Genomic DNA, 20523 nt, shown 5'->3' on the forward strand with positions numbered 1-20523 from the left:
TTTCTACTACTTGCATGTCACTAAAGCTAGGTGAGCTGCTACCTAGTTCTTAGAAGGTCCTGTATGTCCTATTCCACCTCCACCTCTTCTCCAAAAAGACAGCTAGAAGACTTTGTCCAATATTTTACAGTCTTCAGAAAAAAGGATCTGCATCTTCAAGAATGGTCTCAACTCAATCCTGCAGTGTAAATCCAGACAGCTGAAATGCCAGGTTGTTGGATAATCTTCTCCTGAATGGTTTGTAACCATTTCAACTAGGCAAAGTCAATCACCGAAGTAAATGGACACCCCTAAATACAAGTTAACCAGGACTTGGTAGCCCAACCTATTGATAAATACTTTTCGGAATAACATAATTACTGAGGCTGGAAGAGCCCTCTGGAGACCACCTAGTCTGGACTCCCACCCTCCCAAAACAGGATCAACTAGAGCTGGTTACTCAGGGCCATGTCCAGTCAGATTTTTAATATCTCCAAGGGTGGAGACTCCACAATCTCTCTGGGCAACTGGTTCCAGTTTGCCCAGAAAACACACAATTTAAACATTAGAAAAAAAACTTTATTACCCATATTTCAATGTATGCCCATTGCCTCTTGCCCTATCACTGGCCATCACTGAGAAGAGTGATGAACATCCCATCAGATGTTCAATACGCACTGATAAGATACCCCCTCAGCCTTCTCTTGTCCAGGCTAAACAATCCCAGCCCTCTCAGACTCTCCTTGTATGACGGATACATATAAAAAACAACGTATTTCTCTCATCCTCCATCTTCAAAAAGAACATTGTCCCTGTTTAATGGCATCTGTACTAAATATTCATTTCATATCAAAGTGGGGCTTTGTACTGTGAGTCCATTAGAAGAGATGCACTAAATTTCACTAGAATTCTCTGCCCAAGTACGTGACATTTGAGATTTCTGTGACACCTTCTTAAATAGCAGAACGTTTAAAGGGGAGCATAACTGTTACAAACTAGAATATGAATTTTTTGTAACACCCAGCTAACTACACTTGCTATTTGACATTAGGAACTGGGTCTTCCACCAAGGCTCTTATACAAGCTACACATTACTGTATTGGGTTTGCGTGGCAAGGTTTTGGTGGCAGGGGGGTTACAGGGGTGGCTTCTGTGAGAAGCTGCTAGAAGCTTCCCCTATGCCCGATAGAGCCAATGCCAGACAGCTCCAACACGGACCCATCACTGGCCAAGGCTGAGTCAATCAGCAACAGTGGTAGCACCTCTGTGATAACATATTTAAGAAGGGGAAAAAAACTGCTGCACAACAGCAGCAGCCAAAGAGAGGAGTGAGAGAATATATGCGAGAGAAAAAACTCTGCAGACACCAAGGTCAGTGAAGAAGGAGGGGAGGAGGTGCTCCAGGTGCCAGAGCAGAGACTCCCCTGCAGCCTGTGATGAAGACCATGGTGAGGCAGGCTAGCCCCCTGCAGCCCATGGAGGTCCACAGTGGAACAGCTATCGACCTACAGCCCATGGAGGACCCCACACCAGAGCAGGTAGATGCCCAAAGGAGGCTGTTACCCCATAGACATCCCGCGCTGGAGCAGGCTCCTGGCAGGACCCATGAACCTGTGGAGAGAGGAGCCCACGCTAGAGCAGGTTTTCTGGCAGGACTTGTGACCCCGTGGGGGATCCACGCTGGAGCAGTCTGCTCCTGAAGGACTGAACCCCGTGGGAGGGACCCATGCTGGAGCAGTTCATGAAGAACAACAGCCCATGGGAAGGACCCACACTGGAGAAGTTCATGAAGGACTGTCTCCTGAGGGTGGGACCACACGCTGGAGCAAGGGAAGAATGTGAGGAAGAAGGAGCGGCAGAGACAACATGCAATGAACTGATCACAACCCTCATTCCCCATCCCCCTGCGCCACTCAGGGGGAGGAGGTAGAGAAAATTAGGAGTGAAGTTGAGGCTGGAAAGAAGAGAGGGGTGAGGGGGAAGGTGTTTTAAGGTTTGGTTTTATTTCTCATTACCCCACTCTGATTTGATTGGTGATAAATTAAATTAATTTCCCCAAATTGAATCTGTTTTGCCCGTGAACGTAATTGCTGATTGATCTCCCTGTCCTTATCTTGACCCACAAGCCTTTCGTCATAGTTTTCTCTTCCCTGTCCAATTGAGAAGGGGGAATGATAGAGCAGCTTGGTGGGCACCTGGCATCCAGCCAAGGTCAACCTACCACAAATACTTATCTAATTCAACACTACTGAGGTATACAGGCAGAAAACGTTATGTTTTCAAAGCTGACAGAACTATCTCTGTTCTCTGCAGGTATTCAACCCATGAAACAATGTTAACAATGCATTAAAATAGGAAGTTGCATATGCTTAAAGAAGCCACAGTATTTTGCTCATAAACCTCCAAAACAACACGGACATTTCATATAACCCAAACAGAATGTTCAGAAACCATTACAGCCTTTTCCGCGTTATAGGAACCATGAACTCCTGAATTTTGAGGGTTATGGAAATTTTGCTTTTGTCCAGGGAACTGATTATACTGTGTAGAACTTTTCCCAATTCATTCAGCATTTCATTCTCTCAAGGTAACCGATAAAATTTGGTATCTATATTTGACACATGAGATTACTGAACTCCATAATTGCTGAGGTATTCTGAAAGGACTTTTTCCACCAAAGTTTCTGAATTTAAGTTAGATGCAACGCTTTTAGAATATGCCTGAGTTAGTCTACTTACAGAGCTTATAATCAATCTCACAGCCTCCTTTTGCTGTACTGAAATTTATCCAGACTTCCATCCAGTTTACCCTCCCTCAGAGGCAAAAACAACACCTAGATTAACCTTGACTGCTTTCCTGTTTACAATCAGCATGGTTAAGGAATGTTAATTTTTACTTATATCTGGCCATCTAACCAGCTAAACAACTGAAATACATTCATTTTCTGAACTGCTAGCCAGATAAGTGACATGCTTGCTTCCTGCTGTTCAGCCATCCAGACAAGAGAGAATTCATTGTTTGCCATCCTTAAGGTGGCCAAGTGGCAAATACTACCAACCCAACAAATTGCTCTACAGATCAACGCTGTATAGTATGTAAGTAATGAAGGAACTATGTAACAGTGACTCAAACTTTCATCAGGCCAAAGATGATATTTGATGTCCCTCTATCATAACTTTTCGATGGCTCCAACACAGAGAAATGGTATAAGCACCACCTACTTACTGTCCTCAAGGACTATACTATACCAGCTGCCCAACAAGAAACTATTTTCTATCAAGCAGATAGAGCTCTATCTATTACAGAGCTCTTTGTAATAGATTTTACTTTATAGGGAAATCTACAAAACAGAAAGAATACAAACTGAATTAGGAAGTGACATGGTGATATTGATACACAGAAATTAGGATGCGCATTTTTCATGGTGCATCACTGTATTGACAAGTCCAAAAAAGCATGAAAAAATTCTAAACAAACCTGCTGGAGCTACGAGATCTTCTTGAAGAGCTATAGCTTCTTGGGAGTGTTCTGGATCTCTTCTCTTTCTTCTTTTTATCATCTCTCTCTCGCTCCTTCTTCTTATCCTCATCTTTTTCCTTTCCTTTGTCCCCTCTGTCCTTATCTCCCTCCTTGTCCTTAATCTTTTCTCTTTCCTTCTCCCCCTCTTTCTCAACATAATCTTTTTCCTTGTTCTGGTCTACCTCTTCCCTGTCTTTTTCCTTATCCTTGTCCCTGTCTCTATCCCTATCCTTGTCTCTGACTCTCTCTTGATCTTTGTTTCGCTCTTTCTCTCTCTCCTGGTCCTTCTCCTTATCCCTGTTTCTCTCTCTATCTCGCTCTCTTTCCCTTTCTTTGTCTCTGTCCCAGTCTCTCTCCTTTTCTTTGGCCTTTTCTTTTTCCTTGACCTTGTCTTTGTCTCTTTTCTTGTCCCTGTGAAAAGCCAAACACAAATCCATTAATTCATCTTTGAACTTTCCAATAGAAATTACAACTAACTCTTTAGCATACATTAATTGTTCAAGAGAAAATATGTGTTTCTGTTGAAAAATACTAATTATTCAGATTTCAATTTTCCACCCCTGTTCACCATGACGAAGAAGCTATATAGCTAGGAAAAATTTGTAAACCAAATGGGGGGGGGGTGTCAAATCAAACTGTGATCTTCAAAGTGATATTATTACACTTTGAAAGAATATGTCTTTTCACCTCACAGCTACGTTACTATACATACATATATTTTCTACATTTTGTCAGGAGTGAGAAACTCTACAGTTTGTAAATCCATTCTTTACTAAAAGTGTGTCCACATAAAATGGACTGCAGATTAACCACCCCCACATTAATAATGACAACTGACTGGACAGAAGTATTTATTCTACAGTGCTCTCTCACATAAATATCCTGTAACTGCTTGGAAGTCCAACATCAATCAATACACAGAAACAAAAAACCAGGGATAAAATTTCACCAAATTCCCTCAAAAGGCAAATGTAAGGTCAAAACTCAACCAAGACAATTCAATCATCTGTAATGTCATTAGAAATTTGAAAATTATTGAAAAATTGGTAAGACAGTAAAAACAGAAGCAAGGTAACAGAACAAGTCGGCTTCTTTGGGATAGGCAGAATGATACATGTTCATAAAAACACTGAGGAAAATTCCAACGGATGCTCTAGTAGTGAAATCAAATAAAAATTTATTAGATCACAGCTTTGGCTGGAAGATTACATTTTGGTAAAGGATTATTTGGAAGCATGAGACTCTAAACCATCTTTCCTTTCTAGCATCTTTCCTTTCCTTTCTTTCCTTTTCTAGACTCCTAGACCTGCCCCTAGGACATATGAAAATGAACAATTGTTCAGAGAAACAGGAGAAAGCACGAGAGAAGTTGATCAGCAGGCCTTTTCACGTCCAAGAGAACCAGATTAAAAGAAGTTGCTGTGTCTATTGGTACTTATTCTAGGATTTTAAAAGATTCTCAGAGAGACTCCTTCAGACATGAAAGGCCCTACGCACAACCCCCACCTTTCTTCATTGGAACAAGTGTTTGGCTACTAATAAATAGTAGGCTTGTTGCATGGTCTGTGACCTGAAGACTTTGGTTCCCATCAGGTTTTGGCAAATACCTCTTTAGATGTCTCACAGAAGGAATGTAAGATCATAAAAAAGAAACAGCACACAATCCCTGCAATAGCAAGGGGTCTCACAATGACCCAAGATGCACCTTCCAGTTATTTATCACAGATATTTCATTGGGCTTGCCCCTTCCAGTGAGCAGATATCTCAAGAAGCTCCAGACAACAGCAGAGTCAGAAGGATCCATAAACAAAGCCCAGCTACGTAGCCTACTCATAACTGTTCCCACTGAGGTCCACAGATATGCAGTTCTCTTTCCCACAAAACTTCTCCCCTCAGAAAACAAGAGACAACTGCACAACCTAAGTATGTAATTCCCCTGACTCATTTAAAGGGAGCTTCAGAGATGAAACAGGAAGAAAAGTACCAAGGCTTCTATTCATGAAGCTGCTTTCATAGGCACTTTTGTTTTGTGAATATTCACTTATTTCATCCCCCAGAAAATTACGTTATCATCCAAGGAGATAAAGGAATTATCTTGTTGGAATTTCACAGTTCAATAATTAGACAATCAGACTTAAAAATTAAAAGACTAGGTAAAATATAGATGTATTAGATCCTGTAATGTAAATATGCCACATAACAGATGTGCATTTGTGCCTACAGCAGTGTATGGCCAATATGAAAGAGCCAAAGGCAAAAATAAAAGCTCATGCACAAAAACTTTATACATGTCTCAGAATGTGGGATCAAGTTCAGCCTGAATCCAATCTATATACGTTGAGAAGGTTGAAGAAGCATCATCCACTTTTTTGTGCGTTGCACAGGCTACATGGAACATACCTAATCTGTTGGTTAAAGTCTGTCAATTAAAGTTACGTATTTTCGATCAGCTTGCACGTTGGTATAAATGTAGACTAGACTTTGATATCAAAGTTTAGGTACCTCAGTGTTGTGGCTATAGTACCCCTGTAGGCACCATATGAGTTACTTTGAAGAAAATTAACTATATTCCAGCCAAAACCAGTATAACTCAGCATAAAAATTTACCTTCTATTCTTTTGTCCCATAAACAAAGCCTAGGGACAGGCTAAAGCATTTAGAGATTCCATCCTTTGCCATCACCTAAAAGGTTTGTCAGATCTTTTTCAAATCTTTTGTTGTACTGTGTGCTAAGAACAGTATCATTTCTTAAGAATGGAACTCACCGAGAATGAGAGCGACTTCTTGATTTCCACCTTTCCCTAGATCTAGATCGTTTTTTCAGGGGACTTCGGGATCTGCGTCTGTCCTTGTGTCTCGAGAGTGATCTGTTGCCAGATCTACCTCTATATGAACAATGACAGAAGAAAAATACTTTAATATTGAAACTTCATAAAAATTAGGTCAACCAAGAAGGGAAAAAACCCACATAAATCTTGCTTCACTACATAAAATTATAGAGTTACATCTCAGGAATACACTGCCTACCAACATATTTTTAAATATAGATGCTTTAAGTTTCACCAGGTGCACATGTTCTCCTTTGAAACAACCATTTAAACACCATTTAAGTAATACTCATGTTTCATTATAACTTCCATGAATATTCTGGAAAATATAAATTCATATCGTATTAGGATAGCTGTGCTTAGTAAATCTAGTGCATAAAATCTACTATAGACAATTTCTAGCAGCTTGTAAAAATAATTAGTTACACCTTTCTTCTTTTCCAGGCCCAGCCACTTACTGCAGTCTTGGTCAAAAAAGAAAGATGGCTTTAACTGGCCTCTGTTCTCCAGCCTTACAATTTACTACACGATAAATAAAGAATGCAAAAAATGTGCAGATACTCCAGTAGAAATCCAATTAAAGTCTTATGATAAACATATATAGTATAGTCTCAGATTTGATGAAGAAAACAAGACTTTTGAAAATTACTATACTCTTTTTTTTCCCCAAAATATTCCCTATATTTGGAAGATCATATTCCCTAGGAAAACAAAAATAAAAACTGAATTTGAACTTTAAGTTTCAAAGGAAGACAATTGGATACTTTGCCTAAGAGGTTAAGGTACGATGAAGTTAAACTTACCAAAGACAGAAATTCACATACATTTCTCAATAAATTCTGAAGAACAGGAAGATACAAAAAATACCAACTCCACCTGTCTTCTGCAGCTCATGACATACCCAGAGGAAAGGCAATAATTTATTACTCACAGCTTTGCTTCACATATCAGTGTAGAAATACAAACTAATTACAGGGAAAGTTTAGCCCAAATAAGACCTTAAATAAATTTTATATGATAGAGATGAAAGTGAAACTGTAAAGTGCTAAGGACAGTTTATTCTTAGGGATGAAGTTGCCTCAACAGATCAGACTGTCCCTTTTTCAGCATGTTCTCAAAACTGACAGTAACAGTGGTAAAATCACTAAAAAAAATAAATAATATAACTATCAACAATTGCTTAAAGCACACAAGTCTATGGAGCTGGATGGGATCCACCTGAGAGTACTGAGGGAGCTGGCGGAAGTGCTCACCAAGCCACTTTCCATCATTTACCAGCAGTCCTGACAAACCAGGGAGGTCCCAGTTAACTGGCATCTAGCAAATGTGATGCCCATCCACAAGAAGGGATGGAAGGAGGATCTGGGGAACTATAAGCCTGTCAGTCTGACCTCGGTGCCTGGGAAGGTCATGGAACAGATCATTTTAAGTGCCATCACGCAGCACATGAAGGACAACCAGGCGATCAGGCCCAGTCAGCATGGGTTCATGAAAGGCAGGTCCTGCTTGACAAACCTGATCTCCTTCTATGACAAAGTGACCCACTTGGTGGACAAGGGAAAGGCTGTGGATGTTGTTTACCTGGACTTTAGCAAAGCTTTTGACACTGTTTCCTACAGCATCCTCCTGGAGAAACTGGCTGCCCATGGCTTGGATGGGCGTACACTTCACTGGGTAAAAAAGTGGCTCGATGGCTGGGACTAAAAAGTGGTGGTGAATGGAGTTAAATCCAGTTGGCGGCCGGTCACAAGTGGTGTTCCCCAGGGCTTGGTATTGGGGCCCAGTTCTCTTTAATATCTTTGTCAATGAACTGGATGAGGGGATCGAGTGCACCCTCAGTAAGTTTGCAGATGACACCAAGTTGGGTGGGAGTGTTGATCTGCTTGAAGGTAGGAAGACTCTACAGAGGGATCTGGACAGGCTGGATCGACAGGTTGAGGCCAATGGTATGAGATTTAACAAGGCCAAGTGCCAGGTCCTGCACTTGGGTCACAACAACCCCATGTAATGCTACAGGCTTGGGGAAGAGTGGCTGGAAATTGAAAATTGGCTAGCATGTTTTGATGTCATTACATAACATGTACTGTGTAACACTATTACAAAACTGAAGCCTGCACTTAGATCATATTTGTTTGGTAGAATAACTGATGTGGTGTTTCCCTCTAGCCAGCTTTTCTGTATGTAAAAGAATTCTAGTTGCCCTGTTAAAAGATAATGGATGAAAGAATGCAACAGTGCTGTCACTGCAACACTGACAACACTCACCTTTTAAAAGTGTAAGCTATCTAATACATTAAGTATCAAAAAAAATAAAAAAGAAACTCAATGGAGCCAAATATCTTTAGACTGATTATGTAAATGATCAGAAGACATTCCTGACATTGAACCATTTCAGGAAGTGTTTCTAAGTCTCACATAGCAAGACTGTCTCATTCTTGGAAAAAAAATCTTAACGGGTAAACTTTAAGGGTGATCTACTAATTTTTTTTCCTCCTATATTTCAAAGACTGTTTCAGAACTGAACCAATTAGCAAAGCAAACAAACTGTGAAGAATGTAAAACTGCCTCTAAAGCCTTTTTCTTCTGGCTTTTTAAAAATATAACTTTACATTTACAGTACAGTAAATAAAAATACTGCATCTGTTAACTAGATGTTTAGAAGTTCAGGACAGCAGGAACTTTCTACTAGCAAAACCAGCCAGTCTATTTGTTCAAGGTGTTAAAACAGTAAACTAAACGTTTCATCCACAAAACACAGATAACTATTTCTTTTTAAAACACAGAGGTCACAAAATGAAATAATGCTACACGGCACAAAATGTACCATGAAACCATAGAAATGGTTATGCTACAAAAAGTACTTTCTAGTGTGTTTTACCTGAAACTAATCCTGAAAACATTTAGCACTTAGAGGGAAAGAGTATCTGTTCAGAGACAAAGTTCCTAGTTATCCTGATCTGGTCAGTGTAAGTATCTCTTCTCTACAGAGATGCTTGTCTCATAACTCAGTAAGAAATCTCAGTAACCACCACCACCACTCAAAAAAACCCACCCCATATAATCTTTTAGTCCAAAATAAAAAACATACCTACCTGTGTTTTGAGTGTGATCTTTTCCTTCTAGATCGGGATTTTGAGCTAGACCTGGATTCTGAACGAGAATGGGAACGAGATCGACCGCCTTTTCTTTCACTGCTCTTTCCAGACTCTAAGAGGAAAAAACACTTTGCAGTGTAAGCTCAGAACAGCCTGGGCTGGATTATAAATTATAAACAGGTAGCTCTGTTAGGAATGGGATTTATGTTGCTGCCACAATGCACAAGATTACAACACGTTCTCCTCTGGTATATTATTTAATATAACTACTTTAACTACTTTTTTTTTTTTAAAATAACCTCAGAAGACTAGAGTAAATTTAGAGGGCATAATTTTGAAAACAAGCATAAAATGTAAATAGTAATTAGTACTTTTTATACTTTTAGATATTCCAACCACTGTACAAACACTGAAGTTCTATTCCTCAAACACTGTTTTGGGGGAGGAAGGGATGGAGAGAAGGGGGTGAAAAGTTTGATCCAAAGGCCAGGAAGTCAACAGAAAGCTTACCAGTGACCTCAGCAGACTTTGGTTCAGACTCTAAAAGATTACTATTCTGCTGCTTAACACTGAGGAAATGTTAGAACTATTTTTCTCCCAACCCTAAAAACCAACGGAAAATACTTTCCCCTCCCCCTCCAAAAAACCCTCAAGACCCTCCACTATCTAACCTACGTAAGTCAATGCCTGGGTAGTAAGAAGAATGACGAAATCTTGCTGATGAAAAGAAAAAGGATGATTTTAACTGCAAGTTAAACAAGTTGAGAACTTTTTATGCTGTGGTTTTGCAATCAGTTTAAGTCAGCATAAATCAGCACCGAAACATCTGTCTAACCACTCAACCCATCAACACCTTCCTCCTTGATCTGGCATTTCAGTATTAACAGGGATCAGGGAACCAATCTGGATGAAAAAAAGTCCATTACAATATGTTAGGTTTTATCCCAGATTCACACTCTGATCCCATTTGCTATGAGGACGCACGTAGTCTTGAGCCAGCATGAAAAACAGCATAGCACAGTGACAAAATTAACCTGCTGAAGGAAAGCATAATATTGCTGCTTTCAGCAGCATGCTAGCTCCCACTGATCATGAAACTACAGCGTTAATGGGTGCTAGAGAACAAAACAAAATATAAACATTCAGCGAGCATGTATCTGAAAAATAAGTTATGATGAAATAAAAAGTCATCTTCATTCCACTGCTTTGTTGCACGAAGATAATTTTGATTATTCCCCCTCCCCCCATGTTGTTCACCTTTGAGTACCCTTTTCCTGTGTTTGAAAGTGCTCTTAAAAGCACGTGCCAAGGTACACACAGAACGTGTCTGTTAGGTAATGAACATAATATACCTACCTGGCTCAATAGCAGCAGATATGAAAGACTGGGCTTCCCTTACTCTCTTCATCACTTCTTCCAGTTCCTTGGCAGCAGCTTGTGGTGTCATTTCAGGAGGTTTCACTATTGCATTATTGGAGTGATTTATTCTAAATTAAGGAAAAATAAATCCTTTAACTCCCAAACTCTTGAAAAGGGAAAATGAAAAACAAATAAGAAAACACCTCAACTCCCACATATGACTAAAAATTTCAAAGTTCAGCAAAACTAAAGATTTTTTCTAACACTCATCTGTTCTAAGTATCTGAAATGTCTGTCTTTTATTGCTTTCAAATCTTAATACTTTAAAATAAATGTGGCACAATATTTCTGTGTTAAAATATTTTCTAGTAGAGGTCTAGAAATCTGTTTCTCTATTTCAGATCAAATCTCTACATTAAGGCCTACTAATTACATACACATCATATATAAAACTTAATTAGTACCAAGGACTTTGCAGATTCTCTCACTGTTAGAGCTTTCACTAACTAAGATTAGGTGTAGAAATATTTTACTCAAGGCCATCCATATTCTTCTTGAAGAAAGTTATGCCCAACCTTGAAACTGGAATTCATAAAAAGTGTTCCAGTTTACTAACAATAGGTCCTTATACTGAAAAAAATATTAATCACAGCAATTTCTTGCACATCAGTCATAAATTTGTAAGGATACTAAGAAACCTCTCATTCAATATTCATATGGATAATTAATTTCTTACTTCAGTGGCCTGTCTCCAAACATAACTCCATTAAAGGCAAGAGCTCGTGGTACAGAATTTTGGTCTGCAAATTCCACAAAAGCAAATCGTGTTGGTTGCGTCTCATCACCTGCCATTCGCACAAATTTGACTTCTCCAACTTGCTTAAAGAATTCAAGCAGCTGATCGGCTGTCGTAGTCTAGAAAGAGTCAAAGAGCTCATCTGAAGCAAAATATATATAAAAACCACTTATCCAACATAACAGGTAATCAGATTTTGGAAAGACGTCTCACCATTATTACACAGCTGACATGAATTTGGTAATGTTACACTTTAAGAGAGAAAGGTATTTTTTTCTTCCGTTAATCTAAACAATAGATACTGATTGTGAATTTTGATCAATTAAAAAAAAAAAATTCCAAACAGTATTACAAGACTTTGCTTTTATCTGTTTTTTCAACTAGCTTCCAGCTTGTTTTATTTTATTTTGATCAATAGTACTTTAACACTCTAGTAGCTACTTTAGCATTCTAAAAAAACCCCAAATCAAAAACTTATATTACCATCAGTCAAAAGCAAATTCTTTTTGCAGTTAATTCAATCAATTGCTGAAAAAACAATTTTCTGACAGACCTAACTTTCCTCTCAGAGAAACTCAAAGGTATTTATGCTAATTTTGCAATTTCCCCTATGACAAATCATTCCTTCTTACTGTAGTTAAGCAACTGTGCAGTGTTGTGTGGGACAGCTACTATGATCTCATAACTTCTGAGGCACTGTTCAGCTAACACAACCCAGCTGGACATCTGATCAATACTGTCGTGGTTTTGGCCAAATTGGCCAATGGCTGGCAACAGATGCTCCCCCCAAACCTCTCGTGCACAGAGAGGAGGAGGAGAGATAAAGAGAGATTTACGAGTTTAGAAGAAACTAAACTAATGAAATATTAATAGTAAAATAAAAAGGAAACTAATGAAATAGATACAGTATATACAAGACCGTATTAAGCTCCCAGGATGATGTCACCAGCAGGCACTGGGGAAGTCCCAGGCTGGACTCAGTGATGGGTGGGAACCGGATTCCACAGATGGAGTCAGGATCGCACTGATCGGGATCAAAGGCAGATGAACAGACAGGGTCCTCCTCAGACGTCAGCCATTGAAGGAAGAGCGTTGACCCTTTGATCCCTCAGCTTTTATACTGAGCATGGGGCAGATGGGATGGAATACCCTGTTGGTCAGTTTTGGGTCACCTGTCCTGTCCGCTCCTCCCTGCAGGCGGGACCCCTCTATGCTTTTCCGCTTCCGACCCTCCAATGGGGCAACTAATGAAATTAGCTGACCTTGGTTGTTATAGCAATAAGTCTAAGCAAGAGCCTCTCTGCATACCGTTCCTTGGCACAAACTGTCTTATCACTCTGAATGAACCATTTTCGGCACAACATATTGTTAATTTCAGAGAGTTAGAGGAGGCCTAGCTAAGAAGTAAAATTACTGAACAGAAACTTGGTTCTGTTTTACCTCAAACCAGGACAAACACACACAATCATAAGTGTATTTCTTGAATTCAGCTACAGTGTGATTTCTCTGACTCGCCAAGAAGACTAGCTCCAGTGCAGGTAAGTCCACACTGGGGAAGGGAATCGCGGCAAAGAGAGCCGGCAAGGGGCTTGTTTTTGGGGCTTTTCGAAGCTGGGAAAAGTGGCAAGCCCAGGCCAGTACCCGGCACTTTCCGGGGGCGGAGGCAGCTGAGGAGCCGAGGGGGGAGCCAGCACCCCTGACGGCAGATCTAAACGAGGCATGCTGGGACCACTCCCCCCTCATAAAAGAAGCCCTTCGGGAGCACAACGACCTGGTCACTGTGCACTGAGCAAGCAAGCAGCAAGTGGGCATTGCCTGGGCATCACCCAGGAGCACCATGACAAGGGTGGGCTTCCTGGGCAGGCAAACAGGGTGCAGCACAACAATCTGGTCGCAACAGTTTGCACGGCAGTTTACACGGGAGAGCGCTGAAAGACTGCCAACTTGGCCAGGAAGCAATGGTATCTACTCGGAAGAAGACCACGGCATCCATGAACTCCACACCCGCCAGCTCTGATGCAGCTTCCCAGATGGAGCTCCTATGGGAACATGCTGCCACACAGGCATCAGGCTGCAGGGTGTGCTCTGCTCTTATGCCAGTGTCAGATGGCAGTGGTGGGAACGCCTGTGGGAGATGTGCCCAGGTAGAGGAGCTCCTCTGCTTAGTGATGGAGCTCAGGGAGGAAGTAAGCAGGCTGAGGGCCATCAGGGAATGTGAGAGAGAGACAGATGCTTGGAGACCAAGCAGGCAGACAGAACCCCTGCAGCAGAGAACTCCCTGTCCTCTCTCTGCCCAACTGAAGGCAGGTGACTTGGAGGACAGGGGGCAATGGCAAGAAGTTCCTGCCTGGTGCAACAGGCACCGCACTCAGGACTGCCCAGCGACTACCCCACCTTCACAGATGCCATTATGTAACAGGTACAGTGCTCTGCAGAGGAACCTGGATGATGACAAGCATGATAGTTCTCCTACCTTGGAGGTGTCAGCAAGGTCTAGTCAGACCTCCCCCTGCATCAAAACCTCTGTGGTAAAGAAGAAAAGACGGGTCATTGTCATAGGTGACTCGCTACTGAAGGGAGCAGAAGGCCCAATATGCAGGCCGGACCTGGTACATAGGGAGGTCTGCTGCCTCCCTGGGGCCCGGGTCAAGGATGTGAAGAGGAAGCTTCCTTCCCTGGTATGGCCCTCAGACTATTACCCACTTTTGATCTTTCAGGTAGGCAGCAACAAGGTAGTGCGAAGAAGTCCAAGGGCAATGAAGAGAGATTTCAGGACCCTGGGACGACTGGTCAAGGGATCGGGAGCACAAGTTGTGTTCTCCTCTATCCCCCCAGTTGCGGGGAATGACAAGGGGGTAAATAGGAGGAGCCAGCAGATCAATGCCTGGCTCTGAGCCTGGTGCTGCCGGCAGGACTTTGGTTTCTTTGACCATGGCCTGATCTACAAGACACCAGGCCTGCTGGTAACAGGTGGGAATAGCTTATCTTGCAGGGGGAAAAGGGTTCTAGGACAAGAGTTATTTGGACTCATTGAGAGGGCTTTAAACTAGATTTGAAGGGGGGTGGGGATGGTACTGGGCTTGCTGGTGAGGTGCCTGGGCATAGCTGCTCAGCACTTGTGGGGGAGTGTGCCAGTATTTCTGAGAGCCAGAAGGCACACCACATCTCAAGGGTCAAAACTACATACACCACTCCCTCTCTGAAATGCTTATGCACCAATGCACGCAGCATGGGGAATAAGCAGGAAGAGCTGGAGATCTGTGTGCGGTTGCAGGGCCACGATCTCATTGCAATTACTGAGACATGGTGGGACAGCTCACATGGCTGGAATGCTGTCATGGATGGCTATGTCCTTTTCAGGAAAGACAGGCCAGCAAGGAGAGGTGGTGGAGTTGCTCTTTACGTGAGAGAGCATCTGGAATGTATCAAGCTCTCCCTGGGGGTGGATGAAGAGAGGGTTGAGAGCTTATGGGTAAGGATTAAGGGGCAGGCAAATATGAGGGACACTGATGTGGGTGTTTATTACAGGCCACCTGATCAGGATGGGGAAGCTGATGAGGCCTTCTACAGACAGCTGAAGGTAGCCTTGCAATCACAGGCCTTGATTCTCATGGGGGACTTCAATCACCCCAATATCTGCTGGGAAGACCCCACAGCCAGGCACGCACAGTCCAGGAGGTTCCTCCAGTGCATTGATGACAACTTTTTGACACAGGTGGTGCAGGAGCCAACAAGGAGAGGAGCACTCCTGGACCTGGTACTGACAAACACAGAGGGACTGGTGGAGGACATGAAGGTTGGGGGCACCCTTGGCTGTAGTGATCATGGTAAGATTGGGTTCAAGATCGTGGGTGGTATTCACAAAACAACAAGAAGTAAATTCACAACCTTGGACTTCAGGAGGGCTAACTTTGACCTCTTCAAGAAACTGCTTGGAGAGATCCCGTGGGCTAGGGCTCTGGAAGGCAAAGGGGCTCAAGAGAGCTGGTTGGTATTCAAAGACCACTTCCTCCAAGCTCAGGAGCGGTGCATCCCTAAGAGCAGGAAATAGGCCAAGGGAAGCAGGAGACCTGCACGGTTGAGCAGGGAGCTTCTGAGAAAGAAGGAAGTTTACAGCAAGTGGAAGAAGGGACTGACACATTGGGAAGATTACAAGAATGCCGCCAGAGCATGCAGGGATGAAACGAGGAAAGCCAAGGCCTCCTTGGAATTAAACCTGGCTAGGGATGTCAAGCTCAACAGGAAGGGCTTCTACAAGTATATTGGAGGTAAAAGGAAAACTAGAGAAACTGTGGGCCCCCTGTTGAATGAGACAGGAGCCATGGTGACAGAGGATGCGGAGAAGGCAGAGTTACTGAATGCCTTCTTTGCTTTGGTCTTTACTGCTTGGCCCAGCCCTCAGGAGTCCCAGACTTTGGAGAAAGTAACAGGGAAAGTCTGGATGAAGGAAGACTTCCCCTTGGTTGAGGAGGATCAAGCGAGAGACCAATTAAGTCAACTGGATATCCACAAGTCCATGGGTCCCAATGGGATGCACCTGAGAGTGCGGAGGGAGCTGGCGGAAGTCATTGCTGGGCCACTCTCCATCATCTTTGAAAGGTCCTGGAGAACAGGCAAGGTGCCTGAGGACTGGAGGAAAGCCAATGTCACTCCAGTCTTCAAAAAGGGCAAGAAGGAGGAGCCGGGGAACTACAGGCCAGTCAGCCTCACCTCCATCCCTGGGAAGATGATGGAACAGCTCGTTCTGGGCGTCATCTCAAGGCATGTGGAGGAAAAGAAAGCTATCAGAAGTAGTCAACATGGATTCACCAAGGGGAAATCATGTCTGACTAATCTGATTGCCTTCTATGATGGCGTGACTGGATGGAGAGATGAGGGGAGGGCGGTGGATGTTGTTTACCTTGACTTCAGCAAGGCTTTTGACACTGTCTCCCACAGCATCCTCATAGGGAAGCTTAGGAAGAGTGGGTTAGATGAATGGACAGTGGGGTGGATTGAAAACTGGTTGAAAGACAGAGCTCGGAGGGTCGTGATTAGGGGCACAGAGTCTAGTTGGAGGTCAGTGACAAGTGGTGTCCCCCAGGGGTCAGTACTGGGCCCAGTCCTCTTCAATATACTCATCAATGAGGATAGAGGGCACCCTCAGCAAGTTTGCTGATGACACAAAGCTGGTGGGGTGGCTGACACACCAGAAGGCTGTGCAGCCATACAGAGAGACCTGGACAGGCTGGAGAGTTGGGCAGAGAGGAACCTTATGAAATTCAACAAGGGCAAGTGTAGGGTGCTGCACCTGGGGAGGAATAACCCCCTGCACCAGTACAGGTTGGGGGCTGACCTGCTGGAGAGCAGCTCGGTGGAAAGAGACCTGGGAGTCCTGGTGGACAACAGGATGACCATGAGCCAGCAATGTGCCCTCGTGGCCAAGAAGGCCAATGGCATCCTGGGCTGCATCAAGAAGAGTGTGGCCAGCAGGTCGAGGGAGGTCATCCTCCCCCTCTACTCTGCCCTGGTGAGGCCGCACCTGGAGTCCTGTGTCCAGTTCTGGGCTCCCCAGTTCAAGAAGGACAGGGAACTGCTGGAGAGGGTACAGCAAAGGACTACCAAGATGATGAGGGGACTGGAACACCTCTCTTATGAAGAAAGGCTGAGGGACTTGGGTCTCTTCAGTCTGGAAAAAAGACGGCTGAGGGGGGATCTTATCAATGCTTATAAATACTTAAAGGCTGGGTGTCAGGAGGATGGGGCCAGGCTCTTTTCAGTGGTGCCCAGGGACAGGACAAGAGGTAACGGGCACAAACTTGAGCATAGGAAGTTCCATCTCAACATGAGGAGGAACTTCTTTACTTTGAGGGTGGCAGAGCCCTGGCACAGGCTGCCCAGAGAGGTGGTGGAGTCTCCATCTCTGGAGACATTCCAAACCCGCCTGGACGCGTTCCTGTGCAACCTGCTCTAGGTGACCCTGCTCTGGCAGGGGGGTTGGACTAGATGATCTCCAGAGGTCCCTTCCAACCCCTATCATTCTGTGATACAGTGTGATTTCTCTGGTATCCTGTGAGAATGAATTCCAGAGTCTGGTCTGATCTGACTGGCAAAGGAGCATTCAGAATTTGAAATATCACTAATAAGCAAAAAGAGGGGGGTTTTTTTGTTGTTTTGTTTAAGTTCCTATTGGCGTCAACTAACGAAAACTCTTAAAATGTAATCTTACAATTTATAAATTACAGTTCTGCATCTTCCATTAGTATTGCCAATAAAAAAAAAAAAAGCAGCTACCTGTGAATTCAAGTTTCCAACATAGACTGTTCTTCTGATTTCATCAATTTTGGATGGGTCCACATTCCCCATAATTGGTGGCTGTGGTATTTCTCCCAGTGCCGAAATGTTAGCGTCCAATGCTGCTGCTGGTATAGCCCCCAAAGTGCCCAGTGAAACACCAAGCTGAAAAACACAAAAATAGAATATGCTTTGCAATGAAGCACTGGTGGGATATACTTCACTTGTTAATATTAGTGTGCCTTGTGCAATTCTGTAAAAATAAATCTAATCTAATATAGGCAAGATTTTAAACTGTAAGGTCCCAGCTGAGTACCATACTGGGTTTGCGTGGCAAGGTTTTGTTAACAAAGGAGGGGGCTTCGGGCTGGCTTCTGTGAGCACCCATGCCAGACTTCAGGCAGATCCAGGCAGATCCAAGACAGACCCACAGCTGGCCAAGCCAATCAGTGACAGCAGTAGTGCCTCTGCAATAACAAATTTAAAAAGGGGGAAAAAACTGCTGTGCAACAGCAACCAAGAAAGAATACATGAGATAAACAACCCTGCAGGCACCAAGGTCAGAGAAGGAGGAGGGGGAGGAGGTGCTCCAGGTGCCAGAGCAGAGACTCCCCTGCAGCCCATGATGAAGACCATGGTGAGACAGGCTGGCCCCCTGCAGCCCAAGGAGGTCCACACTGGAACAGCTATCCACCTGCAGCCCATGGAGGACCCCACGCTGGAGCAGGTGGACGTGCCCTGAAGGAGGTTGTTGACCCAATGGAGAGAGCGTGCTGGAGCAGTCTGTTCCTGAAGGACTGCACCCCATGGAAAGGACACGTGGAAGGGACCCACGCTGGAGCAGTTAATGAACTGCAGACCTGTGCGAAGGACCCATGTTGGAGAAGTTCATAGAATCATAGAATGGTTCTTGTTGGAAGGGACCTTAAAGATCATCTAGTTCCAATCCCCCTCCCCTGGGCAGGGACACCTCCCACTAGACCAGGCTGCTCAAAGCCCCATCCAGCCTGGCCTTGAACACTTCCAGGGATGGGGCATCCACAACTTCCCTGGGCAACCTGTTCCGGTGCCTCACCACCCTCACAGTAAAGAATGTCTTCCTAATATCCAATCTAAATCTCCCCTCTTTCAGTTTAAAACTGTTACCCCTCGTCCTATCATTACACTCCTGATAAAGATTCCCTCCCCATCCTTCCTGTAGGCCCCCTTTAGGTACTGGAAGGCTGCTATAAGGTCTCCTCAGAGCCTTCTCTTCTCCAGGCTGAACAACCCCAACTCTCTCAGCCTGTCCTCATAGCATAGGGTGCTCCAGCCCTCTGATCATCTTTGTGGCCCTCTGCTGGACCTGTTCCAACACAAAGGACTGTCTCCTTTGGGAGGGACCCTACACTGGAGCAGGGTAAGAGTGTGAGGAGGAAGGAGCGGCACAGACAACATGCAATGAACTGACCGCAACCGCCATTCCCCATCCCCCTGCGCCACTTGGGGGGGTGAGTGGGTGTAGAGAAAATCAGGAGTGAAGTTGAGCCCAGGAAGAAGGGGGGGAAGGTGTTTTAAGGTTTGGTTTTATTTCTCATTATCCTACTCTGTTGTTAACTGGCAATAAATTAAATTAATTTCCCCAAGTCGAGTCTGTTTTGCCCATGATGGTAATTGGTGAGCGATCTCCCTGTTCTTATCTCGACCCACGAGCCTTTCATTATATTTCTCTCTTCCCTGTCCAATTGAGGAGTGACAGAGCAGCTTGGTGGGCACCTGGCATCCAGCCAAGGTCAACCCACCACAAGTACTTCTTTTAAAGAATAAAAATCTACCCATAAATAACCTTCTATAGTTAAGATTTTCTGTGTGCTATCAGTTACCATCTTATCAAAGAGGTCTGGCCAGGGATGCAGTATATCAATCAGACAATATACAGGATCAAATTTCTAATGCTTACAGTCAATCAAATTGAGTAAGATGCCTTCAAACACTGCTAATATTATTATTTTTTTGCCACAACAAGTATTGTAAGTGGATAAGGAATTGCTGAGGCCTTGCCCAGCAAGGGAAGAAGGGAATTTGCAGTGCCCAGGGCCAATTTGTTTCATAACAGACATCAGTCCATCAAAGGGACAGATAAGGTACCTTTTGGACAAACATATCATGTAAGGCACAATTAATTACAGTTGAAACGCAAAGGATATTAAGTCTAAGGTCTTTCCCTACAAACACAGTCACTTCCTAGAGAATGAGAACAATATAACTCTCATTTTTAGAACTGGGAATTGAAATTTCTCCTGGGGAATGTTATTTTAAAAAAAAAGTCACTTAAAAATCACTACTAAATTGGTCTGCTGAGTTCCTGGTTTTAATTTTATTTTCTCCACCTAAAAAAGCAACTGCCTTTCCAGCAAACAAAGTTTCTAACAAGTGTTAGAAATTCTCAACAAGCCACCAATATTATTTTTTTTGTAACAAGAAAGAACTACTCTGTCTTTACTTAAAATCATCCTTCTATTATTGAACAGAGGGTTATAAAGCTCTACCTCTGATATTCTAAAATTCACAGATAATTTATTAAAGATGTATATAAAAACATCTATTTACCTTAGAATGTTAATTTAAAAACAAATGTCCCTAAACACTGCTATTACACCAGTTCTGTTTAATATCTGTATCAATGATCTGGACA

The 20523-nt window shown here is 43.2% G+C and overlaps 1 protein-coding gene across 7 annotated transcripts in view; it reads right to left on the reverse strand.

Annotated features, from left to right (window-relative positions):
- LOC128902108 (splicing regulatory glutamine/lysine-rich protein 1-like) overlaps positions 1-20523 on the reverse strand; it is a 58869-nt gene that overhangs the window by 10677 nt on the left and 27669 nt on the right. For 6 of the 7 annotated variants that reach the window (XM_054184488.1, XM_054184493.1, XM_054184492.1 and 3 more), the window contains 6 exons: positions 17850-18014; positions 11517-11695; positions 10778-10908; positions 9419-9533; positions 6264-6383; positions 3457-3909 (listed from right to left, as the gene is read on the reverse strand). In XM_054184488.1, the coding sequence (XP_054040463.1) occupies positions 3457-3909; positions 6264-6383; positions 9419-9533; positions 10778-10908; positions 11517-11695; positions 17850-18014 (1163 nt within the window). The remainder of the gene's footprint in view (positions 1-3456; positions 3910-6263; positions 6384-9418; positions 9534-10777; positions 10909-11516; positions 11696-17849; positions 18015-20523) is intronic. The other variant, XM_054184489.1, reaches the window with a different exon arrangement.

This window comes from Rissa tridactyla, chromosome W (genome assembly GCF_028500815.1).
Source record: "Rissa tridactyla isolate bRisTri1 chromosome W, bRisTri1.patW.cur.20221130, whole genome shotgun sequence".
Lineage (NCBI taxonomy): Eukaryota > Metazoa > Chordata > Aves > Charadriiformes > Laridae > Rissa > Rissa tridactyla.